This window comes from Pelecanus crispus, chromosome 3, assembly GCF_030463565.1.
Source record: "Pelecanus crispus isolate bPelCri1 chromosome 3, bPelCri1.pri, whole genome shotgun sequence".
Taxonomy (NCBI): domain Eukaryota; kingdom Metazoa; phylum Chordata; class Aves; order Pelecaniformes; family Pelecanidae; genus Pelecanus; species Pelecanus crispus.
In genome coordinates this window covers 72,834,656-72,861,886 of record NC_134645.1, presented here as the reverse complement: position 1 = coordinate 72,861,886, position 27,231 = coordinate 72,834,656, and the positions used below count along the sequence as shown (strand labels likewise).

The 27,231-nt window shown below is 40.3% G+C and overlaps 1 protein-coding gene across 1 annotated transcript in view; it reads left to right on the top strand.

Moving 5' to 3' along the window:
- Positions 1-27,231, top strand: part of NKAIN2 (sodium/potassium transporting ATPase interacting 2) — a 548,435-nt gene that overhangs the window by 506,735 nt on the left and 14,469 nt on the right. Inside the window, exon 5 of the mRNA XM_075707629.1 lies at positions 23,716-23,776. Within this exon, the coding sequence (XP_075563744.1) occupies positions 23,716-23,776 (61 nt within the window). The remainder of the gene's footprint in view (positions 1-23,715; positions 23,777-27,231) is intronic.

Here is a 27,231-nt window from a genome sequence, read left to right as displayed (position 1 = left end):
GCAATTCTGCATATATACACCCATGTGAAAGAGAAGGAAATTTGCGATTACCAGAGCAAAAATCTTACATCACCCCATGAGAGGGGACAGAACAGGGTTTAGTACAGTGATTGCTAGCCTTTTTCTTAGACTGGCCCCAGGTTCCTACTATTGCTTCACAAGGAGCTTTCTCCAGGCTCCTACTGTTGGCTTTGCCTTCCACACCATTTTTGGACACAGCGTGTTACCTTCAGGACAGTCAGCACGGGGACCTGGACAGTGGGTGGGTGAAGATGCGAGGAGCATAATCAGCCTGAGCCTTTCTCTGCCTGCCTTCTGCCTCCCATTAACTCACCATTAATGGAGGCCTGGGGTGGTGGATTGCAGAACAGGGGGGACAAAGACAACCAAGGAGATCCATAGGGTGGATGTGGGGAGAGGCCACCCTGTGAGACAGATTGTACGCCGTGTCTGTAGTCGTTCTTTGAACACAATCTTACTTGAGTTGAAGAGACAGAAGTAACACTGAAGGTCTAGGGAAGATCAATGCAAGAGATGAAGATGAATGGAGAATAATCCAATTTGCAGCACTGCTTCTTTCTTCCCGTACTCCCCTTTGACCTGCAGTGCTGCCTTGCATTAAAGAAAACATAAAGAAAAGCACTGGCAGTCACAAAAGGGTCAGACCTGCTACTACCATCTCTCCACACTTTTGTGTTGTCAAACCTCTCTAGCTGACACACCTGGTCTAGAAGAAAATATTGTCTTTCTGCTGAAGACAACATGGAGTAAGGAGCAAAACTGTTTAGAGCTGCTAAGAGAAAATGAGATGAGTATCTGGGCTGGACCAACGGGGGGAAGTGGAGTTCTCACCTTTCAAAGGCATATGTTTTCACTTACCAGAATCTGCACAGAGCAGCCTGCCTGACATCACAGGGAGGAGGTAGCTCTTATGGATATTAAGAGACGTGTGGAAGCTCCTTACAATTGTGATTGTACTGAATTAATCTAGCACAAATCCTACATGAGCTAGTGCCTGTGGTGCAAAGCCTAGGGCCCCAGGCTCTTGGTGCATGTCACAGCCACAGCTCCAGTCCCTGACAAGCCCCCAGCTAACAGGGAGTAAGGCACCATGACATCTTTCTGTCCTTTCCCTCCTCATGGTTTGTAAACTCCCACCTGAGCTAGCAGAGGTATGACAAACTGTAAGGTTATATTCTGGCCTAAATTAGTCTTTATTGTGTTGGGGTTAATTTCTGAAAGGAAAAATTTCATCTTCCTCAGTATTCAAAATGAGGGACTTTAAAGGGAAAGAGGTGCTTGGTGTGATACCTTTGAGGGAGTTTCAAGGAAAAAGTTTTCAAGCGTACAGGCATGGGACATAGGTCCCATGCTAAAGAGAAGAGATGATGGTGCTGCGGTGTAGCTAGAAAAGAAAATAGCATTTTGGCAGTGGGATTCAGTGTGTACCACATGCACTTAAAGACGTCATGGCCCTCTTCCCTGGCATTCACACACACACGAAAACTGCAACATGGCCCATTTATTTTAAAGCATTGCTGCAGTTTAACACTGATTCCAACTCCAGTGGAGCAATGTTAAGTAATAGAGTGTTGGTTTTAAATGTACTATGCAGGAAATATGTCCAAGGGATTTATGTATATAAATCCTCTGTATTGCTTTAAACACTTCGTCCCTAAGGACTCTTACTCACTAAACTGGTTGGTTGGTTTTTGTGCAGCGCAGACATTCAAAAAACCCCAACACTGTTAGCATGTTTATCAAGTAGGGTGGCCAGATGTTCAGAAACACCAGCAAAGACTGAGGTTAAATATCTCCCTCAGGGGTTCCTCTTCTGAAAATATTTTATGACTGTGGGCTATTCTGAAGAGTATTGAATTGCCTTTTTCTGTTGCCTTCCCGCAGCATCACACAGAGCACAGGGAAACAGAGGCAGAATGACAAACAGGGAAATAGAAAGATCAAGAAATGGCAGTTGTTTACATTTCAGAAGCACCCTATCATTTGTATTAATATAAAAGACTAGAACCTGAAACAGAAGATAAAGAATTATGGTTTAACATACAATATTGTATTATAATGTAAACTGTCTCTTAAGCTTAATGCTTAACTGAGTTATGAGATTTAGCTTAATGAGGTTCAGCCTAAGTTAAAAAAAGATGAAGACAGCTGATGTGAATAAGAACAAATTATTTCAGATATCCTTTATATAAAATCAGGAAAAAAAAAATCCAGTAGATCTTCCCAGAATTGGAAATTTTGTTTTGTTTTGTGGTTTTTTTGGTAGTTTGGTGGCTAGTTATGTATTTTCGGTCTTCACATATGTCCTTTACATAGATTCATAGAATCATAGAATGGTTTGGGTTGGAAGGGACCTTTAAAGGTCATCGAGTCCAACCCCCTGCAATGAGCAGGGACATATGTCTACACCCTCTCCTACTCTATGATTATTCACATTTTCAAGATCAGGCATAGCGTGATCATTTTGGTGTGGCATAGACTTTCTGGCTGAGACCAGTTTCAGCCATGGTGAGATAGCCGTCCATTAGCAAACTTCCTTCCCGGTGTTTTACCTTTAAAATATTTCCAAAATTATTTTACTAGAAAAGAGGTTTGTTTCTTTCTTTTTTTTTTGTAAAAACTCCTGTGCTTTGGGGTTTCTTCCAAGAATGTATTTGCACTCATAATTAAGAAATGTGTTAAACCTTCTGTCAATTAGCCTAATTGATGTAAAAACCTGATTGGGTCCTGAGAGAAATGAATTTCCCCAGCTGTGCCTTATCAAAGAGCAGCTTAGTGCAAAATAAGGAAGAAACTAAAACATGCAAGACTGCCAGGAAAAAAACTTGTGATGCTTTGAGATAAGGTGAAAGAAGAATTTCTGTGAGCAGACTGCTGTGTTTCAAAAATAAGTCAAGTGTCTTTAAAACGCTTTGCTTTTAGTACATAGGCCTAATACAAAACCTTTAAAAGCAAGAGTAGAAATGAGGAAGAGATGCCTGTGAGGTAAAAGATTTATCAAGAAATAATATCATAATGTGGAAAGAATGGGGACTGTAAAAAAGTAGTTGTTAACAGGCCAGAAAAGCTACTTGCTTTTTTGTTTCTCTTTTTTTCTGGAAATGCCTATTACAGAATACAGTGACTACAGAGTGCATAGAGGGTGTGATGACAGAGGCCTGAGCCATATGATGCTATTGGCAGAACTGTGTGTAAACTGGTAAAACCACAGGTAATGGTGAGCACATTAAGATCAAACCTGAGTGAGTAAGACCTGCTGCAAACTCAGGTGTGCACCTGTGTGGTGGAAAACTCTCAGCCAAATAACAGGCTCAACTGCCAAAGCATTTCTAAAATACTCCAAGTTTCCCCAAAGAAGACCTTCTTTTCCTTCAGGTCTGATGAATTAAATATTGGCTTAGAGCCAGGTACTAATGAGTTCCAATTTTGCTGATAGAGAGTTTTTATTTGTACCTGAAATTACACAGAAATTCAGTCTCTCAGCCTGTGTTCTTAAATTCTGCTCAGAGTATGAGGACACAGTGACCTCCTGGTAAACCACTTCATCTCACCATATCTCCCATTCTCCACTTGAAAAGGGAGGTAATAAGTTACCTGCTACTCTGCTATAACCTTGTTGTAAATTCCTTGGCTTATGTGGAGGGAAAAAAAGAAATTCATTGGAATTACTTATTTTTGTTGGCTTGAATGTATATGTGGGAAAGACAGTTCAGATTCATCAATTCTGATGAAGAGCTGAACAAGTGGTGCTACATGCAGACCAGCTTCTACTGGGCAGGCTTTACTGTATTTAATCTAGACCTCAAAAAAATAGCTCAAGAAGTTGCTATATTATTGTCTGTGTTCTGATTTCTGCTAGTGCACTCTTTTACTGCCATAAAATGCTTATGTCGCACCATTTACATTTTTCTCTTAGTGAGGACAGAAAGGTTAAGCAGACACAGCAGGAATCATTCTTTTTGATGCTAGTGTCTACGCTGAGCTTTCCTTGACCCTGTGTTTTAATATTTACTTAACTAGTTACTAAACTAAAGCTGGTCATAAAGCCTAAATGACATTAATACTCAATGTTGGTGTGCCGTGATATCAGAGCCTTTAAAGAGTGATGACTGGATGCTGTCAGACTGTGTTTTCCATAACATCTTTTCCACCACAGTTATTGTGAAGAGGAAAATACATTCCCTGTATGTAGAAACTCATGAACTGTAAGAAGCAGGGGAAATGGAGCAACAGGTACAGCCTGTCTCTTTGCACCAAAAATCTCTCCTCCCTCTCTCTCACATACGTACACATATGCATGTGCACACACACACGCACATATCCTTTGCAGAGAAATATATTAACACATCAAATATCTAGCAAGTACTTTCACCATTTTTTCATCCTTTATTGAAAGATGGCAGGAGGGAGGAACAGAAAGGATGTCTGAAAGGAAAACTTAATATTCCTGGAAAAAAGAAGTGGAGGAAACACTATGATTTATAAGGAGAACCATCTATTTTATGCACCGTACAAATGAGTGAACGGCTCATAGAATAAGGTGAATGCAAATGCTGGAGACCTAACTTCCAACTGAGAGAGGGGGTACATCCCCACAGAGATGCAAGGAAGATCTTAAATGTGGTCAGTGGAAAAATGTGAAGGGAAACTAGGCTCGTCATCTGTCTGACTGGTTCCAGTTGTGCAGCAATTACTTGCACTAGTTTCTATTAATATCCATGAGACCACTAATCTCAGCAAGGCTGTCTGTGGGAAGTAAATACTACTGTAAGCATGAAGATTTGCAGAATAATAATAGTAATCACGCTCACAATAGGTGTTTTGAGTATGTTATAGAATCATAGAATCATAGAATCATAGAATCATCTAGGTTGGAAAAGACCTTTAAGATCATCCAGTCCAACCATTAACCTACACTACCAAGCCCACTCTAGACTAATCAAGGGTAGACCAGACTAAACCATATCCCGAAGTGCCACATCTACCCGTTTTTTAAATGCCTCCAGGGATGGTGACTCCACCACCCCTCTGGGCAGCCTGTTCCAATGCCTGACCACCCTTTCCGTAAAGAAATTTTTCCTAATTTCCAGTCTAAACCTCCCCTGGCGCAGCTTAAGCCCATTTCCTCTTGTCCTATCGCTAGCTACTTGGGAGAAGAGACCAACACCCACCTCACTACAACCTCCTTTCAGGGAGTTGTAGAGAGCGATAAGGTCTCCCCTCAGCCTCCTCTTCTCCAGGCTAAACAACCCCAGTTCCCTCAGCCGCTCCTCATAAGACTTGTTCTCCAGACCCTTCACCAGCTTCGTTGCCCGCCTCTGAACACGCTCCAGCACCTCAATGTCTTTCTTGTAGTGAGGGGCCCAAAACTGGACACAGTATTCCAGGTGCGGCCTCACCAGCGCCAAGTACAGGGGGACAATCACCTCCCTGCTCCTGCTGGCCACAGCATTCCTGATACAAGCCAGGAAACCTTTGGATCATAGATGTTGAAAGGCCTAAAAAGTGAGTGTCCTCAAAGGGTACATCTGTGGTCATAGTAAGAGAGGGCCAGAGAGAGAGCTCAAGCACTGGACTCCTGATAAATTACATCACTTATTTTTTCACTTATAGCCTGCCTCAGTTTTGAGTACTCCCACAAACATTTTTCTATGATAGTACATGCACACATTTCTGGAGATAGCTCCTTTCAGAGACCTCTCCCAAAAGGCAGGATGGATAAGACAGCACCACGTTTAGCTCCTTCAATCTTACACAGTTTCCCAGTGTTATCCCCAGATGTTTTGAACCCTCAAGCACCCCCCATACCCTCCTGCTACATCCAAGAGACATGACACAATCCTCAGTTTTGCATCCAGGAGTAGTTTGCAGAGTTAAAGACAAGACAAAATCAAGGGAACATCTCAACACAGACATCAATACCAAACATGAATGTTTTCTGCTGTCTCTCCTCTGCCTTGCCACCTTCACTATGAGAAAAACTTGGATGGGTGTGATATAACGCAGCCATTTTACAGTACAGCAACAGTATACTAGAAGGCAAAACCTCACTCTGTTGGGCTGTGACCCAGCCCTCATTGTTTTAGACACTTTAAACTAAAAAAAAACCCAGAGAAGATGGCATTGCCTCAGAGCTGTAAGTCCCACCATGTAGGACTCCTAGGAGTCTCAGTTAAGTGCTACCCGGCCTGCACACAGCCCCTGTGCTCTAACTGGAGCTGCACCAAAGCAGTGCAGACAACAGCCAGTCTACACAGTTTGGCCTTGAAGCCAGAGGTTGGCCCTTGGCCTTCTCCTATTTAGCAACATATCCATAGCCAGAGTATCTTTCCCTGCGTCGTTAATTACCCAGGTCCCAAGAATGTACTCTATTTTATGAAGATAAAATATTTCTAGTTCTTTAGGCAGCGCGGTGCCTCTGCCTCATTAGTGTGGTCCTATTCCATAAGACACTTGATTTATGTCACTATGCAACTTCCTGTCATTGCTGACTCTACAGTTCACTTCTTTTAACACATTTCATGAAGACTACTTGCTGATTGATGAGGGAGGGCTCCACCAGCAGTGTGCTGCCCCCATGTACTTGTAGCCTTCAGTCTCTACACCTGATTATTTCATAAGAGCAAATGTCTGGCACTGTGGTTATATGGTGATCGGTGGAGAGGAGCTGTGTTTGCCTCAGGCAACCTCCTGCCAGTGGTACAACGCTTATTTTGAAATTTTGTCCCTCTGCAGATTTCATACTAATCCACAGCCCTCTGTAGAATAGAGAAGTCAGAAATGTTATGCTCCATAAAAAATGAAAAATTAAAAAAAGAAGGAAGAAGTGAAAGAAAGAGTCATGTTGTGACGTTGTCAAGGTGACATGTTGTCCTGGTTTTGACTGGGGTAGAGTTAATTTTTTTCCTAGTAGCAGGCATAGTGCTGTGTTTTGGATTTAGTAGCAGAAGAATGTTGATAACACACTGATGTTTCAGTTGTTGCTAAGTACTGCTTATGCTAGTCAAGGACTTTTCAGCTTCCCACGCTCTGCCAGGTACACAAGAAGCTGGGAGGGGGCACAGCCAGAACAGCTGACCCAAACTGGCCAAAGGGCTATTCCATACCATATGATGTCATGCTCAGTATATAAACTGGGGGGGGGTTGGCTGGGGGGCAGCAATCACTGCTCAGGGACTGGCTGGGTATTGGCCAGTGGGTGGTGAGCTTGTGCATCACTTTCCCCCCCCCCACCCCGTGTTTTGTTTCTCGCTCTCTCTCTCTTGTTGTTCTCCTTTTCATTTCAATTTTTATTACTAGTATTATCATCATCATCATCATTATTTTATTTCAATTATTAAGCTGTTCTTATCTCAACCCATGAGTTTTCTTACTTTTGCCCTTCCGATTCTCTCCCCATCCCACTGGGGGCAGGGAGCATGAGCGAGCAGCGGTGTGGTGCTTGGTTGCTGACAGGGGTTAAACCACGACGCATGTTTCCTCACTCTCTTCTCTTTGCCCTACTCCCAAGTGCTCTCTATCATCTTTAAATCCTCTGCATTTTGTTTTGGAGTTAGATTTTAAGATATTACTTTCTTCCTTTCTGGAGATTCAGATGCAATTCCTGACATAACAGTTGAAGCTTTTGAGGTGTGCTTTCTTTCCCCATATTTCCATATTAAATATTAAGCTTAGGTCTGGAATAAGCTGGTTACTCCTCTCCTGGGATTCTTTGGATTTAATTCAGCTCTTACATAAATAGCAATGTAAATTACATATCTACTGAATTAGGTGTAGTAATAATGGCGTAATATGCACCGTGCTACTTATTACTGAATGTGCAAATTGAAGTTAATTTACTCAAGAAGAAAACAGTAAAAGAAATCACAATACACTTGAAAGTAATTGTACTCTGCTGTACCTGAGTGAGCTAGATACTAATTGCAAATACTTTACTATCACTACAAGTTTCTCTGCTATTCTTCCACTAAAGCAAAGTGCTAATTTTTCCCCATTTGTGGAATTAATTTCTTTCACAAATACTACTATACACTAAAATTGTTGTATACCAATATTGCATACACCATATTAGAGTCGAAAATCATGAAGCCAGAAGAAAATGCTGTGATTACCTAGTTTGACCTCCTACATAACACAAGGCATAGAGATTTCCTGAATTAATTCCTACCTGAACTACAGTTTAAAATACATTTAATCTTGATCTTAAAATGTCCCATGATGGAAAGTTCACAACAATTCTTATTAAAATTTACCTTTAACTTATCTAAATTTCTAGCTTTCGGTCCAAATGCTTACAGTACATTTATCTGAAAAACTGCATCATCCTGTCATTAGCAATATTTTACTCCCTGTTTTTATGGTTTGTGATGAAATTTAATCTTCTTTGCCTAGCTAACCTGTTTAAACTCTTCCCCCTAGTCCCCTAATCATTCTCACAGTTCTCTGAAACTTCTCCATTTTTTCAGAATACTTTCTGGGGTGTGGATATAGAAAAATATTTTGAAAACTAGTATGAGTAGTACCACTGTTAAGTACAGACAAAATGTAACATCCTTGTTTAGACTCAGAGTTCACATTTAAATAACCACAGAGCACATGATCTGTTTAACTGCCACGTTAAACTGGGAATCCACGTTGAGCTAATTATGCATTATGAACCACAGGTCTGGAGTCAGTAGTCCACAGGCACTCCATCTGTGAGCCAGGCTTTCCTGCCTCTCGGTGCTCAAACACTTTTTGCTTGTACATGGAATAGCAAGAGGTCCAGATTGCTCTGAAGGAGTGTTAGTCATCTAGTCTTTGCATATTCTAAATTCAGTTGATTTTTAAGATTGTTGTAGTCACGTAGAAACTCTGAACCTCCTACTTTGTTCTGCTAGAGTAGGATTAACCTCAAATCACCAGGCTTCAGTCATCTAAAAGTTAGTATCTAGCCGAAGCTAGACAGCAATGGAAAATAACAGACACTTCTAGAGAGATTCATACCAACATAATTTAGATAACTTAGATGCCTGAAATAGGTGGCAATTCAACATTACAGTATACTTGTGACTAGATTACATCTTTGCACATGTGATATAGTGGTTGACTGGGGGAAAAATGGAGATGATAGAAATAGTGCAAGAATACAATAGATAGATGGTTAATAGAAACTATATGAGCATGATTTTTGCTGCTTGATAGGAGGAAACAGAGTAGTTGACCTATGGAAGACAAAAGATATTATGTCAGAATATAGAATCTCCCCATGATAACGTCGGTCAAAAACAAGATCAGTGTGAAGATGCCATAGATAATGAAAGCATGCAAAAAGCTGTATGTGAAATATGCAAATGATGCCCCTAAACTGATTGCAAAAAATATTGTTGTCAGGGAAGAACCTCAGTGGTGAAAGACTGTGCCTGACTGAGGCAGCAGCAAGGACAATGAAGACAACTGCACTACTTAGTGGGCTCAGTAAGACCTCAAGATCAAGCAAGTCAATATAAGAATGAAGAAAAAAATTTGCCATCATCAGGACCTTCATATTTGGTACAGAAATTTAATGATCTAAAAAGAAGGCTAAAAGGAATTTGGAAGGATGTCTCCAAAAGAACACAGAAGAGTGTTAGGATGACTGTCAGATTCAAATCAGACAGATGGGAATTCATTAGCCAGATTCTGTGTTGAAGTTGCTTGAGATGGCTTGACCAAGTGATCAGAATGAGGAACAAAAGGATCACAAAGCAGGCTTTTGTGCTAGATGCCATCCTCCAGATAAAATAGGTATCTTCACAAATAATGTAATTAATATCTCTCTGAATACCAGTAGGACTTCACATCTGTGTGCTGCCCAGTTGTTTAAAGTCTTCCTTCATGACTAGATTGTATCATGCTGAAGATCAGAGTGAAATTCAGAGGTGAGCACCTGCTAATCAGGCACATATTAAGCACAAAGTCTAACACCTTGTCGTGGAATTATGCCGTTGGTGGCAATCTTGCAGACTTTTCATGAGAAACTTGTGAGCACCCAGGCTTTCTGGGCACATAAACAGCCACCTGCCCCTGCAAATTTGCTGCTTTCATTGCAGAGGAACAGCAGGCATCTGAAAATGTGAACAAAGGACTGTGAAAGCTGTGAAAGACAGATTTCCACTCTCATATGCCCAGAATGAGCTCAGACCTAAGCACACACTTATCTCCTCCTTCCTGATGCCCTGGTTTCCACAGAAAAAAAATCTGGGCACACAAGCTACGCAGGAGCCATGCTTGTCCCAACCAGGTCCCCAGTCATTCAAGTGAAGGGACCAAGACCACCAGATTACAGCAGCTTAGCCAAACTGGTAATTTAGGCAAAAACTGTAACACTTTTGAAAGTGGGATGTTTCTGCCGTAAAGAATTTTGGGTTTGAAGTCTGTTGGCATTTTCAACTTTAATTTTAACGTATTTCTTCAGTATTATTAATGTATCTGATCTGCTTCAGTTCTTTGGGAAACAGAGACCTGCTTATTGGACCTGTGTCAACTCTTATTTGCAGACATCTAAGCAAAGGATCTATTTTATTTGGGTAGCACATTCATATGTCAAACCTTGCAAATTGTACCTTTTATCTCTAATAAGACCTGCTGCCATTCCAGTCCCTGTTCACTGAATGTTTGGATGCTGTTTCATTTGTCTTGGCATAAAATATTGGGGCTTTTCAGACTCTGTTTGCTTTTCCTCCATTTTCTACAGCTCTAAATTTATTCTGCAAAGTCTCTGGCCTTCCACTGGACTTGCATACCTAATGTGTTATACTTTGTACATTTCCATGTTCATGCTCCAGACTTCTGTTACTGCAAATTGATGATTTATTGCCCACTAATACTATGTTATACATTTTCCAAGAACTATGTGTCTTTTTGAGCATTCAAAAGATAGTATGTGTTTTACTGCAATAAACATGAAAAAATCAAACAAATCTATGAGTTTATGAAAGTGTCGCTCATCTGTAACAAGAAGAACCTTCACGAAGATAAGGTGGTTTATTTTAAAACTTAGATCAAACAATATATTATGCATATCTTCAGAATTAAAATAACCTTCCCAGTGATGTTCATGGCATTTAACAAAGTAATAAAGCATAATAGGGATGGAGTTATTTAAAGACAATTGTTTTCCTCCATAGTGAATTGTTCCAGGATCTATTCACCCAGTTAGCTAGGATCATCAAGAAATGTTATGATTTAATCGAAAATTTCTTGAGTTTTCCTGTGCGGACAAAATACAACTATCATTTTGCATTCACTGCTATCAAATAGGATAAAATAGATGCCTAAATTGATATGATGTTTATAAAAGATAAAATTTTGTCAAAAGCTTTCAAATCCCACTTTCAAAACTCATTCACACACTTCTCCACCTAAAGGTCATCAATGAGCTCCTAAGTCTCTTGGTCAATTTAAAAATGGGGCTTCTCTGTCAGGTTTACTTTATATAAAATATTTGTCCACTCTGCCCAATTTTTTTCTCTTATCTAAGTATAAGTGTGGAATAACTTGTTAAACTTTCTGTCTAAATCACAGAGCAGAATTTGGTAAAATGGATTGCTAGTTTTCTGCAAATACATGGCCTATAGGAGTAATCACTTTTCACAGTGATTTGTAACAGCAGGACATACATGTTTTTGCTTCAATTATCGTCTCTGTCACCTTGTCACTGTGGAAGGCAGAAGTCCAAAGTAGCTGGTAAGGGCTGTTTGCTAGCTCAAAGCAAGGTTTTTCCACACAGCATCAACTGTTTGTCAGATTCTGTCTTCACTCCTCCTAACAGACGTGTATTTCCATATTTACCTGGCAATGCCAAGATAATTAAGAATTATATTTGTTGGATATGTTATATTTCAGATGATTAAGGTTAGGTTTGGGTTGGGTTTTTTTTACTATTTATTTGTTAACTTCACAAATTGTTTTAAAAGGCATGATCCATGGTGCTCTGGATGTGACATATGCAATGGCAAAAGGAAAGATGGGGATGCTGAGAGTAACTGCTTGGTGAAAGCACCTAGTTTTGCCTATTCTGTAAAGCAGGGTGGTTTCAAAAATAAATATTTTATTATTTCAAAAATAAATATAATAATGTTGTAATTCCCTAGCTATTGACCTGATAATGGCATAATCATTCCAAATAACTAACGTAACCTCCTAACCCATGAGTTTTGATGGAGCAGAATGTCTTCATGCTCTACCAAACTACATATCTAGAGGTGGGGCCAAGCTGTAGTGTCTCTTGTGTGTCAGTAGATGGTTCAAGGTGTCTATGATTAAAGGAGATGTAACAGACACCTGTTAGACAGTACGGACATATCTCCTAACTCCCAGTACTCTCTTATTCACATTAGATGATATACTCTACCATTAGGACACCAGTGAAAAATGAAGGGCAGGTCAGCATGCCTGTGTGCACCCAAGCACCTAGTCTCTTTTTCCATCTGTGCTGGAAACTCTTCCTTCCCCTCTGACAACACACTTTATGCTTTCAGGTAGTGTTTCATTTTTCTCCAAGCAGTTCTCCAGTGCATTATAATGCAATTAATGGTTTTCATTTTCTTTTGGAACATTCTCCTGATGCTTCCTAGTAGGTACAACTTTGTTTGCTGCTGACTAGCATCATGTATCCGGATATTTGAAAATGGGCTAAATCATAGACAACATTCCAGATGAAAGCTCTTGAACTGGAAACATCATTAGAATTGATCTGCGACGACAGATTCCTTCTTCTGAGAGGTCTAGCTCAATCACTATGCATATTTTCCCTAAAACTCTTATACCTCTTTCATTAACTTTTCAAGATATCAGTAGAACTTTGCCCACTTATGGTGGATATATAAGAAACCAGGGGGAAAAAATTTCATTAAACATGACATGTTTTGGCTTTACACTATGTTTAGTGTTGATATGCAGCTGCACAGCTCGGCTGTCTTCAAAGATGGCTGTGCGAGTTGGACCTCACTGCATTCTCTCACGTCTTGCCAATTAAATTATCCTCCCTTCCCTTTATTCTGCCAAGGCAATAGAACCAGGTGAAATAAGGTCATATTTCTCAATTTTGGCACAGAACTGGTGATGTAGAAGAACCAAATATCTAAGAATAATTTCTTCTCTGACCCTCAGTAAGATATAACATTATCTTTCATTTTTCAAAGGCTTGGTGCTTCTGGTGAAGTCAATAATACCAAAACTCTATCTACCAAAGATTGTCTGTCAGAGCTGAGCCTGAGAATTAAAAAAAAAAACATGGCAATATAAAAAGATGGAATAAAAAAATTACATATAAATACTATTAAAAATCAAGCATTAACACATTGCTGTTATTCTTCAGAGAGTACTCTAATATAACAGATTGATAACAATGTAGATTAGAATAGCTGTAGCACTTTTCATGCATTCCATCCAAAATCTCAAACCAAAAGTCATAATGATGGCTGGAACCTTACAGTGCCATGGTGAAACAGGCACTATTATCTCCATTTTACAGATTTTGTAAGAAAAAAAAAAGAAAAAAAAATGATTGCGCTGTTTTGAAGCTCATATTAGGGAGCACTGTGGCTCTGCATCACAGAAGTGGGAGCGTCTGGAGACAAGAAAGGCAGAGCAATTTCAGGGGCAAAGAAGGAACACAGCTGCTGTACCAGCATGGTGGCTACTGTGTGTGCTGCTGCCAGAGCAGAAGGAAAAGGGTTATGGCTTTTCCTCTCATTTCATGCAGTCCATTGCCATTGTGGAGGCTGGATGGAGATTGTCCTTCTCTGCTGGTGCAGAAGCTTCCATTCACCTCTCCTGCAGGGGCCAAGGCATCGCAGCCTGCCACTGGAAGGGTTTTCCTGAGTGACCTGTGCCTGGAACAGGTGTCAGAGCTGCAGCCTTCACCACATGTGGGTTAAAAAACCCACAAACCTCACATTTTTCATGAAGACTAGCATGTCAAAGTACTGCCGTTGCTTGTGCTCTTCCTACAAGAGCAGCTTCTGCATCAGCATGTTAAATAGCCTCTTACTGAGACCTAGGGAAGAGATGTGTGCTGGCTACTGAGAGCCACGCAGAGCTTCAGAGCTTCAAGCTGATGATCACTGCTTTAGAGGATAACGAGAGATGTGCCCGGTTCAGATGAAACATGTAGTTTTAAATGGGCATCTGATGTCTGTCGATGGCAGAGGTCTAATTTAGACTTCCTTGATCACCGTGGCTGGCACACTCCCAGGCACTGCATTATATTAACAAGGTTCATAAACTGTCAGATATAACTCATCCACTTAACTCTCTGCAATGAGGCACAGACTTGGAGGACACGGCCTTTCCGAGAATGTTCTCTCTTTATAATTCATCATTCCCCCCAAATGCCTCATGTGATATGATGTTACTGGAATCTTCAGCTAAAAGGATCAAGTTTTTTTGGTCACACATAGTGCAGAATTTATTCATACGTCTTCTGCCACCTCAGGCAGCGACTGGGACCTTTGCCATCAAGCTATTTCCATGCAGGCCAAGGACTTCGCTATTTTCCATGCTGAATAAACGAGGGAGTGATCCCCTGCCCTTCAGCAGAAGGGGTGTAAGGGGAAAGGTGCCTTTGGCCATGGAATCCAAACTGTCCTTCCGCTTGGAGGCTCCAGAGGGTAATCTCTCTTCATACCAGCCTAGGCTGCATGGTGTGATATTCCTTTAAACTCTCCAGTGGTTCTCCTTTTGCAGGAAAGGATTCACAAAGCACTTTGGCATTTGCTTTTTGAAGCCTGCTTAGCTGATTTTGCTGAATGGAAAAGGTAGCACTGAAACATATCTTTTATTATAGATTACAATGGTGGAAAAAGCCTGCAGTAGGCTAATGCTGAGAGGAAAAATAGCATTGAAACATGAGCTGAGTTCAGTTACTTTAAACATTAGATGCCACAGGAAGAGGTTTTATTGACCTTGAAACCCCCCTGACACTTGATGCTGTGCATCTAGAGTGAAATGTTTGTGCTAAGCAGTGCATTTGCTAAATGTATGGATCCTAGGGAGATGCAGTGATGTGGAGCACCACATGCAGACTGCTTTGTATTTTCACTGAGATACCTCTCTCTCCTTACTCCAGAGCATGAGGCTTGAGGGAGCTATTTGGTTAAGATAAGTTCATTCTTCCTCATCTTCCTTACATGCATTGCCAGAGAGAGAGGCTAGCCTGTCAGATATCCCACCTTCCCATCTTGTGTGCCGGCAGAGACAGCCAGAGAGCACTGGCAAAGCATCCCCCTGACTTAGTCACCTTCCTCGTAGCTCTGTTGCTGATGGCACTGTCAAAGAGATCTGTCTATCTGTCTGCTGTTAGTCCACAATTCCCACTGGGCTTGCAAATTACTATTACTGTATTTTAATAATTGATCGATGTTCAGGTTTTATCACTTCAGGCCCTGTTCATCCAGATCACACCATCGAGAGCTTTTCCTGTGAATGCCTTATTTGGTTTTCTTTTTTGTAAATTAAAGTAATGAACTTGACTGTTCAGGTTGCTGAAGAGCTGCTTCAGCTGAGCTGTGCACTTTGCATACTGTACATCAAGCTGCCTTGTCAACACGGCCATCACCAGCCATCGTAGGAGGACTTTGATCAGAGCATTATTAGGCTGTTACCCCATGACCACCACCATGAAGCCAGTGTAGTGCCAAAGCTGTCATGTACCATGAAGCTTCCTGACCCTGCAACTGCCATCAGACCCTTCAAATAAACAGCAATTCACCACAGGGAAAATAAATAGAATCACAAGGAAAGAGTCAGTTGTTACTGGAACGTCTCTCTCACCCTGATGAAATGTTCTGGCTCTTGCCATTTATGTGACAGCATTGTTCTAACCTAATCTAACATGTAATGGTGGAGAAGAGAAAGTTACCTGTTCTTCCTTTCTGAAATTTTACTCCACACAGTTTTCATGGTTGGCCACAATCCTGAGAAACTGGCAGACACAACAACATATTACTCCCTTTCTCATCCTCTACTCGCTCTCCTCTGAATGCTTCTGTTTCCCAGATCAGAGGGCCCAGTGTTCACACTCACATCATCGAGGTTCACTTGCCATATGGGTGCCTCAACATGGAAGGATGGGTTTTCACTGAACAGAAGCACTCATATGTGTTTGTTTATCAGGAATTCAGAGTCCTCTTGTACCATCAAAATATTTCCCCCTATACAGTCTGCACAAACTTCAAATATGCATATTTTTTTTCCTACCGCCCCTCAAAAGAGTGAGTAGCATTGATAATCAACTGTTTCATCTAATGCAGTTCAATTTAAAATGCTAGGCATTCATTTGGTGGGCTGTGAGCAGTCTGTGGCTTTGTTAGATCTGCAGCATAAAGAACCAATTTTTCTTATCCTAATCCTATGGCTGTCTGGAAAAGGTGACACACAGTTAGACATAATGATAAGAAAAGCTACTGCTGCCAAAGGCAGTCAGATACCAAAGCCAGATGATTAAACCATTCCAAAGCATTCCCAGAAGACAAGAGGGGAAAAAGGTCCAAAGTTTTTTTCCATAAAAGTTTTCTTGCTATAAAACCTTCAGAAGCAAAGCCTACATGCAGACACATACACACTTCTGCTTTAATAATCCATTCCTATTATTAACAGAATGACCAGGGTGATAAGTATTTTAAAGCCTTTTACTTTAGGGTTTTTTGTTTCAACTTCATTCTTTGTTTTGTTGTTTTGCTGTTGTTGAGTGAATAGGCAGCTGGCCTTGTTTTAAAAATAAATGGGATGATTTTTCCCAATCTACACAGCTCGAATGGCTAAATCCCTTTGATGTGAACAGCAGTCACTGCACACTGTTGACCCCTGTACAATCAGAGTTCTGTTCTAACAGTGACAGTTGGGTTTCAGAGCTACACTGCGAGAGGAAACAGAGCAATAGACTTTTCCATTTTCAGGACTTCCCACAGCCTCAATTTGGATTCAATTAATGAAAATATGTAACCAAATATATCCTTTAAACCTAATCAAGTGAGAAAAGGTGAAGTAGAGACAATTCCACAAAAGCAGAAAAGAGACAATTAAAAGTCCTGTATTTTTTAACAGGGTTTTTTGAAGCACTAGTGCCTTCAGCCTGCACTGAGCACTGAGCAATGCGCACTTGCACCCACTACCTGCTGAAGGCAGCTGGTGGAGAATTTGCTCCTGGCTGCCCAGCCATATCATTGCTCTTAACTGTGGTCACAGGTCAGCCTACCATGGCCTCCCCTCTGCTCCTTGAGACATACCTGCTTCAGCTTCCTGAGGGAATCCAGCAGAGTCCCATCTGGGGCATTTCACCTGTGGGAGCAGGAACGTAAAGTTCAACACCAAGCCTGAATCTGCAAGATGCTCTGCAGTTCAGTTAACACAGAGGTCAGCAATAAGCGATCCCTAGTTCCGCCTCATACAGGCTGGTAGCCCCTGTATTTTGGGTTGTCTTTGATGTCTGAAGCAGGAAAAAGGACATCCTCTTTAGCTGTGAGATGAAATCATGGAAAAGTGCCAAATATCATGTGGTTATCAAAAGCATAAATCACACTGAAATACCTAGGAAGAGGGAAGATTTGTAGAAAGTTTTAGGTCAGATTTGCAGAAAAGTCTCACTCAACTTTCAGGAAATTTGGGTCAATCTGAGTGTCTGTAATACAGCTTCAAAACAAGTAAGTATCTCTTGCTTTCTAATGTTGTTAAAGGTTTGCACAGCTCTTATCTGACAAGCCACAGTGCTGTGATTTTCAGTGCCCCTGTGGTCTCTTCAATTCATCAGGTGAAACAGCTTGCCAGGGAAGATGCTAGGGAAGCAGCTGCCCTGAACAAGGCCAAATCGCTCTCAAGAGCCCAACAGCATTTCAAACAAAAGCGTTCTAACTGGTCTTCATGGTGATCTTCAAATGCTTCTGCAAAAAGGAAATGTCCAGAAAATTGAATAGTCCACTGAGAAATGAAGACTTTATGCTAAGCACCTTCTAGACAGCTGATATAAAAAAGATTATGATGCACTAGTTGAAATAAATGCAATTTTTATCACACTTTTATTTTCCAGTGTATTTAGATTTATCTGTATTTATGATTCATGTTTTTACTGTGCCTGCTGAAAAAAATCCTAAACATCTGAGGCAGCTTTCAGCTTAAGAAAAGAAAGAAAATGAATTTGACAACTACGTAGGCTAAGCAATTATGGTTTTGTTTTGGTTAGCTTTTAAATTTCATGGTTGTCCACTAGGTATTATTGTGGACATGGTAATCTAACATTGGCTTTTTTAATAATTATTTTATTGCACAGAATATTTTTTTAGTAATTACTTTATTGCACAGAATAACGCTATTTGGCCATACCAATGAATTATTCTTTTCAGACAGCACACAGATAGTTAATTCTGTAGAATAATGACCGCAAAGCCACACAGTCTACATTCCCGATCAGGAGTCTGCTCTGGTATCAATAGCTTTCCAATGATCCTTTTATGATGAAAGATAGTTAAACTTGGAGGAATGACAGAGTTCTCATAATGGTAAATGTAAGCGCAAATAAAAGCGTACCTCAACAGAGTAGTTTCCATGGAACATAGCTTGAGTTTTATATTAAACTTTAGCGATGATGTTCACTCACCGATACTGCTGCAGGCAGTGAAATCATGCTTGAAAGGGTTTTTGCAGGGGGCAGCTTTAGAACCCCCATGACACTGACTTAATTCAACAGATATTGAGAGAAAGGTCTCTGTCTCACCTTTTCTGCTAAATAATGAGTATGATTTTTCTGTGAATCAATACACTGGAAGCTTTCTAGATAGTAATTCACCAGTTCTTCAGTTGCTCATAACGTACATATATATATATCTCTCCAGCTTCCAAAAATCCATTTTAAAGAAACACTGTTCCTTACACGCAAAGCATTACAAAGGCTCTGTATGTGCAGCCCCTGTAAGCTTAAGAAATATGATTAAATTGCACATGGGTAGACATGTAGCATCACAGCTTTACCATATAAAGTTCCCAGGGCCAAAATTAACCTCCATGTAATTCTGTATTATTATTGCTTGAACTAGCCCAATTTTTTTGCTAAGATCTTAAAACCACAAAGTTGGTAGAATCCTGTAAAAACTTAGTAATGAAAAATAAACACACAAGCCTCAGCATTACTGTTTCAGAAGATACATTGAAAACACAATGGTTTTGTGTTTTTTAAGTTTGAAGTCCATTTCTCCAGACAAAGACCATTTATAGAATAAAACATACTCATTCAGTGAAGCCAAGACCATGTGCTATTTCAGTAATCCTTAACTCATTCATCTTCATCTTGAGCCTTCTCCTCATCACCTCATCCCACTCAGATCTTACCCACTTTCAGTTTTTGTTTATTCCTTGGTGTCATTCTTTTGTTTCAGGTGTCCAGCTTAATAAAGATAACTCCTAATAATTATCTATATAGATATTGCTTTAAAAGAGGGAAAGGTGGGGGCCTTGACCAGGCATGATGGGTTTTCATATAATAGCTTTTTTCCCAAATGTGGTGCTATTTGCAGTGTATGAAAACATTCATCTCCATAAAAGAAGTGAGAAAAAATAGCAAGACAAGATTTTGATCAATACCAATTCTGATCAAGCTTGATCACAGCACTTGATATTTTGAACAAGTCTGGAAGTACACTCACAGAAAACTCAGGATCTAAGAGTCTCTAGTAGTGTAACAGGACACTGATGACTTGGGTAGGGAATATTCTGTCAAACTTTCTGTTTGCCTTATATAGCTATCATAAGGCAATAAGATGCATTAACATAATTATGTAATTCATCTCTTTGCCAAAACTTCAGTAGCACTGTTATATTGCTGATTTATTTTAGGCTTTTGCTTGTCTTCATTTTTAAATTGGTAGAAGGAATTACGGTTTTATCAAGGTGTTTATAGATGAAAAAAACTAAAAAAGTTTTATAAGTGTTTGAGATCATTGTATATAAAAATGGTCATCAGATACCATCAAAGTAACATCCAGGGAGCTGGTGCACGGATGGACAATGTGTCACTTTTAGAAAGAGCACTGTTCATTTGTATTTTCATACAGACATACCAGGGAAAGTTGTAAAGAGCAGATTTTTCCAAGCTGCAAAAAATGAGGCTCATAAAAACATGCATTCACTAATCACTAAATGTATAAATGAGCAGGAGTATTGTTAATGGTTCCTTCTCCTCTGGAGGCCCGTACTACAGCATTAAAATGTGAATGGGACAGATGTAGACACCTAATCTGGATGGGTCTGGGATCCAGATCCGATCTTCTGTTCATTGCACCTATTTCTTTTTATCACTACATGGTTTATAAAAGAAAGCTCAGTTAATTTAAAAAAAAAAAAAAAAAAGAAAAAAGATGCAGAGAAGCAAGAGTTTCCAAGCTAGCATTCCTAGTTTTAAACTGATTTTCTGAGACGGTCAGGGTCCTTCTCTTCTTTATCTCTGAGGACTCATTCCCTTCCTTCTCACACAGGACAGAAATCTTTCTAAGATACTGAATCAGGAAGACTGTTCTGTGTAATTTTCATACTGCACTCAGCACTGCTGTGTTTGAGGGCTTCCCAGGAATGTATTAAGCAATGTGACTAAGCTCTGCCATTTGGGTTTGTTTTTTTTTTTTCCCTTGTCTTCTTCTCCAGGGGGAGAAGTGCGTTCAGTGGAGTGTTTTGTTTGGAATTTATTTTATTTATTTTGTGCTGTACATAGGTACATTGCAGTGTGCTTTTCTTAAAGAAACAAGGTCAAAGAAATGCATCTTGCACTATAACAAAGGTGGTAAATTTTGTGAGAGACCTTCATCCATGTGGGAATTCATTAACTAACATTAATTAGCTGACTGGTCCCCAAGAAAGCTCTGCTACATGCGTAGATGAGCTGCACCTTTCCTAGAGGAAGTCTGAGTCCACCAGGAAGGAAGGATGTTCCTGCTCTCCAGCCCAGACGTCTCTGTAGTCACTATGGGCTCAGGCCATTGAGCATCCTCAACATAAAAACTGCCACACTCAGCTCTGAGTGTGTGCCCTCTGCTGCTGATGCAATTAGAAGATAAATCTTGAATGGCTATCACTGGGTCAGAACCAATAAATTGCTTGGTTAAAAAAGAGAAAAAAACAGAAAACTAATGTGATGTTCAAGTTAAAACAAAATTATTATGTGTACCAAGCAAAAGGCTGGATAAATGTGGGAGAAGGGGAGGTTTATTTTATGAACTCTGATTATCTCATGGGAAAAAAAAACTTCCATTTGTATTTAGAACAGAACAATTTCTAGCTTTAAGGCACTCTTTTAATCAGCAAGCTCATCTGATGAAATGCTGTAGGATTTACTTATATATCAAAGGAGTTCCCTAGACATTTAAGGGATGCAACTGAATACAATTAAAAGATCAGTTGTAAGCACAGTTTGTGATACAGTTTGTTTGCTGTGCTTTGTGAGAGAAGTTTAGTTAATAACATGTGAACTTGAGGTGTTTTAGCAGAGAGTAAAGTATTGAACTGTATTACAAGAAAAGCTTTACCATTGCAGTGGCCTACTAGAAATGGAGCTATTCAGCTATCTTGGATCTTATGGTCTGTAAAAAGAGAATAGAGAAACTATTAAGCCAAGGTTCACATCCAAAACTGGAATCATTTATGAACAACCTTTCTGGGCCTAATTCGTTGCGGAGTTAAACTTCATGTAATGTCACTGAAGTCAATGGTGTTATGCAGGGCATAAGTCAGTGGAACAAATTAGCCCTCTGTATTGAAGCCAAGAAACCAAAGGAAAGAGTGATCCAATAAAACAGAGATTAAATGCTGATATTAGCTGAATGCCACTGTTCTTGGTACGGTGCGCTCTTTGTGTCCAGTGGTGAATATTTCATCCTTCCCAGGTGTAAAATCTTCCTAGCAGCACTATAAGGCAGATTTATAATAAATGACAAAATTAATGATTTATTTCTGTTGTAATGCAGTTTCTGGGCTCCCAACAGGAATCTATGCTGGCTGCAGTGTGATCTCCACATCAAGTCTTGATCTCTTCAGAAAAGTCTTGGCGCTGGCCTTCTTTTTTCCCTTTAGCCATCTCTCATCCATACAGGTGTTAGAAACTAACATTCATAGGTATGGAGAGCTTTCTACGTAGAAAACTGAGAGAAATACCAGGAATATCTGTGTAAGAGCTGGAGTAAATTAGGCACGGTCACTGCCTCAGGTATGAAGGTACTAGGAAACAGAATGGATTTATTCACATTTCCTGTAAACAGGTAATATTAAGGGCTCTAAGAACCCACAATATTGCAGTGATTTTAGGTGTGCCTTGCATTAATGAAAAAAAAATCCATTTGCCCTAACCAGCATTCATAACAATACATGGTCTTCTCTCAGTTTTCACCCTTTTTGCTGTCTGACCCACTGATTACTTTGTCTGAAATTAAGATCATCTCCCTTAGCTGGAGATTATGGGTTTTGCACCACGTGCACAGAGAGCTCAGTCCTGGCTGGAGCCTTTACGCATTTTTAGTATCCTTATAAAGAACTAATTCCCAAAGTCTACAGTTGGGTTTGCAGCTCATGAAAAGATCTCTGTGAGGTGACCTGTACAGAATAACACATTTCGACAGCACGGCTCACTTTTCAGTACAAAGAGATCAAACAACATGAATTCTTTTGATGTCCTACCATGCAAACTTCAGTGATGAGCTAAAGGATGAAAAATGGTTTGTTGGCAATCAGTAGAGAAAACTCTCCAGACCTAAGTGTAAGGAAAGCTGTGTAAAGCAGACAACACGTGGCACATGCTGCTGCTCCAATATTTGTTCTGTTGCTTCTGGTGTAACTTCTCAGTGATGACAGAACTTGGTGGAAGGACCAGCAGAGGACTCACATGATACTTGGCCTGTGGCATGTGTGATATTGGCCATTTATTCCCTCTTTTTATTTTTTCAGGGGATAGTGTAAGATAAGCTATCTGCCATGGTACCTGAGAACCACTCCAGATTTTCATTTTCTTTAAATCCTGTTGCTTCTGTTTACAGTTCACTTCTGGGCATGCTCTGTGGAGGCGAATGGAAGGAATGAGATATGAATTTCCCAGCTGCAGAATGAGACGCTATCCAGACCTATCCAAAGTGCTAGATATGTCTTGAGGCTTGGGGGCTATTGCAGATACCGGAGCAAGTCCCACTAATCCACAGCCCTAATTTCAAGTGATAAAATATCACTATAAAGCCAGTTTACAAGTGCACTGAATTCATCCTTGGTTTAGCTGGCAAGGTTCTGCTAAAAAACAGAGTTCTGCTAGAGCGTCAGGTTTTGTTGGATAACAAATCTGATTTTGACAGAAATATTTACATTTTCAGTGGCTAAACACCCATCCATCTGACCACCCATCTCATTTCCAGTAATTAAAAAGAAGCCAATTCTGTAATGGAAAAAAATTTATCAATTTTTGGAAGTTTTATTGAAGGGTGTGTTTTTCAAGAAAAATGCAAAATTTTCCTGACTATTTTCAAAAGAATCACATAAAATAAGAAAGTGCACTTACTATTAAAATCACCAAACTGTTGTAAAGAATTACCATGACCTCATCAAATAGAGTTTGGTGAATATTGTTATTTCTGTTTCTGTTGTTGCTTTTCTAAAACCAACTCTTGTTTTTCTATTATATTTGCTTTATATCTAAAGCTATACATTTTGTTTCAGCTGGCGGGCTTCATCTATGCCTGTTATGTTGTGAAATGTATTACTGAAGAAGAGGACAGCTGTAAGTACTAAAGCTTTATTACATACAAAATGAATTCTTTTTTTTTTTTAAATCACCCGTCCACTATGCTGGCTCTTCCTGACTTCAAGTGAAATGCCTTATTATACTGTAGGCAGATCGTGCTTTCTGTCCATCCTTCTTGATCTAAAATTTGCAAATGCCTGAAAGACAGGAGTCATGAAACACAGCTTAAAAAATACATACTAATTTCTTCTGAAAATATCATTGCAAGTTTTCTTCCTCACAGCTTAGCTTAAGACAAAAATTAAAATAGCAAAAATCCCAACTGGCAAATGGAAGCTTTTTTGGGTTTGGGTTGGGCTTTTTTCTTATTCCAGATTGTTATTAAGTATCTTCACAGTAATTGGTCACCACTGAGGGTATAGCTCTTCTGTGTTGGGTTCTGTGTTGGCTTGTAAAAGCACTTCTGGCAAAAAAAATAGCTTTAGATCATTGCAGGACCTTCATTTGTGAGAGGTGAAACTGTGGAGCTCCTCTTTGTTCCTGCTGCTCCGAGGGTACAATTACAAGCAGCAAAATGATTTCGTATAGATGTATGTTTGTGTTTCTTCTGCTTATTTATATGAATAGAAGCCTGTTGAGCAGAATTTGCTCTTATTACATGCTCTGGAGTCAAGCCATTTCATTTTTTCTCTACTCTAACCTTGATTTTTTAGAAAAGGCCACTGCAGCATTTCAGAACATCTTGGGATTCATACTAAAGCACTTTCGAATCAAGTATCAGAACTGCATGTAACTTTGATAAAATATACATGAATCCTAGAGAGAGCTCTGCAACAGGAAGCTAAAGGGGTTTTATTTGATTGAGAGCACTGCTAGGGCTGGTGGGGGGTTCCTTTGTGTGTTCTCCTGCGTAGAAAATAGCTGCAACCCTATAATCTGTTGGCAATACAGTGCCACTGTGAGCCATCAAGGGGAGATTTAGTGCCAAAATCAAACCACACTTCAGAGGTCTTTTTGACTATGCTTGTTTCTGTTGTCTTTGTGTTTCTGTGGAGGCGAGGAAGGCATGAGAGTAAAAAGAGTTTGGGACAGGCATGTGGATCAGGGTTTTCTCACAAATAGGTCTTGTCTTTTCAGGGAAGGACCCAGTCATATATACTTTCTCCTAGTTTCCCACTAAGTGCATTCCCTAGCCACACAGCTGGAGAAGAGTGATTTCTTGCCCCCCAAAAACAAAATCCTGTTTAATACTATTCTGCCCTCTATACTAAGGGCTTAAATCTTTTTTTCACTCTTCTGGAATGCTTTAGGGCATGATATAAGTAAAAAGCGAGGAAGGGACTTGTGACTTGGCTCACCAAACAAGTGCAAAAGTTGGAGCACATCTGAGAGATTTCTCCCATGGTCTGTAAAGTGACATTCCTAGCAGCAAAGCGCCTCAGCCAATATGGTACTTTTTCCTGCTCACTGCAGCAGGAGCTCCCTGTTGTTCAAAAGCCACAGATTGTCATGCTGCTTTGAACATTTTCTTGCCATCATCTTGCCTATTTTGAGGTTTTTATTACTTTGTTAGTACACCTCAGCCAAGCTTCCTCTTCTAGCCAAAGAGACATCTTGCCCATCTGTGAGCATCTCTCTGAAGTACCAGGGCAAATCCCCACCCAGCACAATGAAGCCAGCACAATCTCAGGCACTGCAGCTTCACCTCTGGTGAGTTCTAGAAGCATGGCTAGAAAAAAAGAGGAAAAAGGGAACTTCTGTGGGTGAGTCATCCCAACACTGCAATAATGCTCAGATCAGATTTGGCCCCTCAAGGTATCATAAAATTAAAGCAGCTTTAGTTTCTACTGAGAGGCTGCATGTAGCAGAGAGTAAGAATGATTTTAGTTCTCTCTTCACTCAGACATCTACTGGGATGTGTGTCGAGCGCTCGCTGTGACAGCCAGGGGCTGCAGTTTGTACAGATACCCCCTGCCCAGATTTAATTTTAGATTCTTTTGTTTCCATTTAGATATGTTTTCTCGCCTTTTCCCTCCCTTTTGGACATCCATATATCATGCTCCTCTGGGAAGTAATGTATCCCTTATGGATGCCATCTTATTTACTATTTATATTCCAGAGGAAGATGCCTAAGCATGACTTCCTCAGTACTTTCACAGATGGGGTCATCTAATGCAGACCAACAGAGTGCAAAAGATAAAAGTTTTCAGGAAAAGTGGAATATGTCCCAGAGCCATTGCTGGAGCTTCCTGAATATGTGAGTCTTTGGTCTGAGGTCACTTCAGATCCCCTAGCCGTGTTTCTCTTCCCATAGTCTCTTCTTCCACTTTTTCAGTTTCTCACCCCTGCCATGGGAGCAACAGCAGTCCAGAAGACGAGAGAAAGAGGCAGAAACACTGAGCCTGGCAGGAGCAGGCAGCAAGGCATGAGACTACAGAAGAAGTCATGCAACATCCGAGCCAGGCAGGGGCATGTTCCGGATTTTAACCAGAGGAACATATCAACACTGCTCCAGAGCAGAGAAGGTGCCTCATCTTCTGTTGGCACAGAGCCTCAACTGTAGAAACACAATCAAGTTGCTCTTAAGCTGCTTCAGCTGAATTAGCTTTGCTCTCAGAGTAATTAGAACAAGCTGAAAGAATTACTATTGCTCCATTCTTTATGCAGATTTTATTAAGAGAACAAATGAGCAAGGGTAGAATTAAGCAAACATTTCACTAAGATTAACCTGCTCTAACCTCACTAAAGGATTAGGAACAGAACAATACAGTGATCAAATCAAGGTCATAACTAGGGCTGAATCAGCAAGTCTAGAGGTTTTAATTACTCACACACCAAATAAATTCAGCAGCAGGCCCCCTAAATCAAAGCACAAGTCTGCACTACCTTTCATGACAACAATCTGCTTTGGGTTAATTCTGCATCAAGGATTAAAGAGGAAGCTGCCTTCCCTCCTGGTAGAGTCCCAAGCAGTGCTCTAATGTTGGGTGCACCGGAGCTGAATTGCAGCAGCACCCATCACCAAGGGTCAGACAAGGATGGCTTTTCCCCAGCTACTTCTTTTGTTGGTGGTTTGTCACTCCCAAAGGTCCCTTCTGGATCGTGTTTCCTGTGGCTGTGTAGGGAGGAGGAACTCTGAGGCTTGGAGCGCCTCGGGTCTTCATCCGGGAAAAATGAGGCAGGACAGGTGCCCAGCAGGGCTGCTGCCAACTCAACGCTCTCCTCTTCGCTATTGCCATGGGTATGCCTAAGCCATTGTCATTCTTACCTCATTAGAATTATTAGCTGCAGCAATTAAAAATAAAGCATGAAAATGTCAGCAATGATCATTACTTGGAGGCATTCAGCGGCTGTAAACTTATTGGAGCTCCTCATTTGTTTTCCAAAATCGTATTAGGCCTGCATTTTTCAAAGGCTGCACATTATTTTTAATAACATTGAAATGTTTGTTTAATGTGCATTTCCTCAGTAGCAATTTGGCTCCCTGCTAT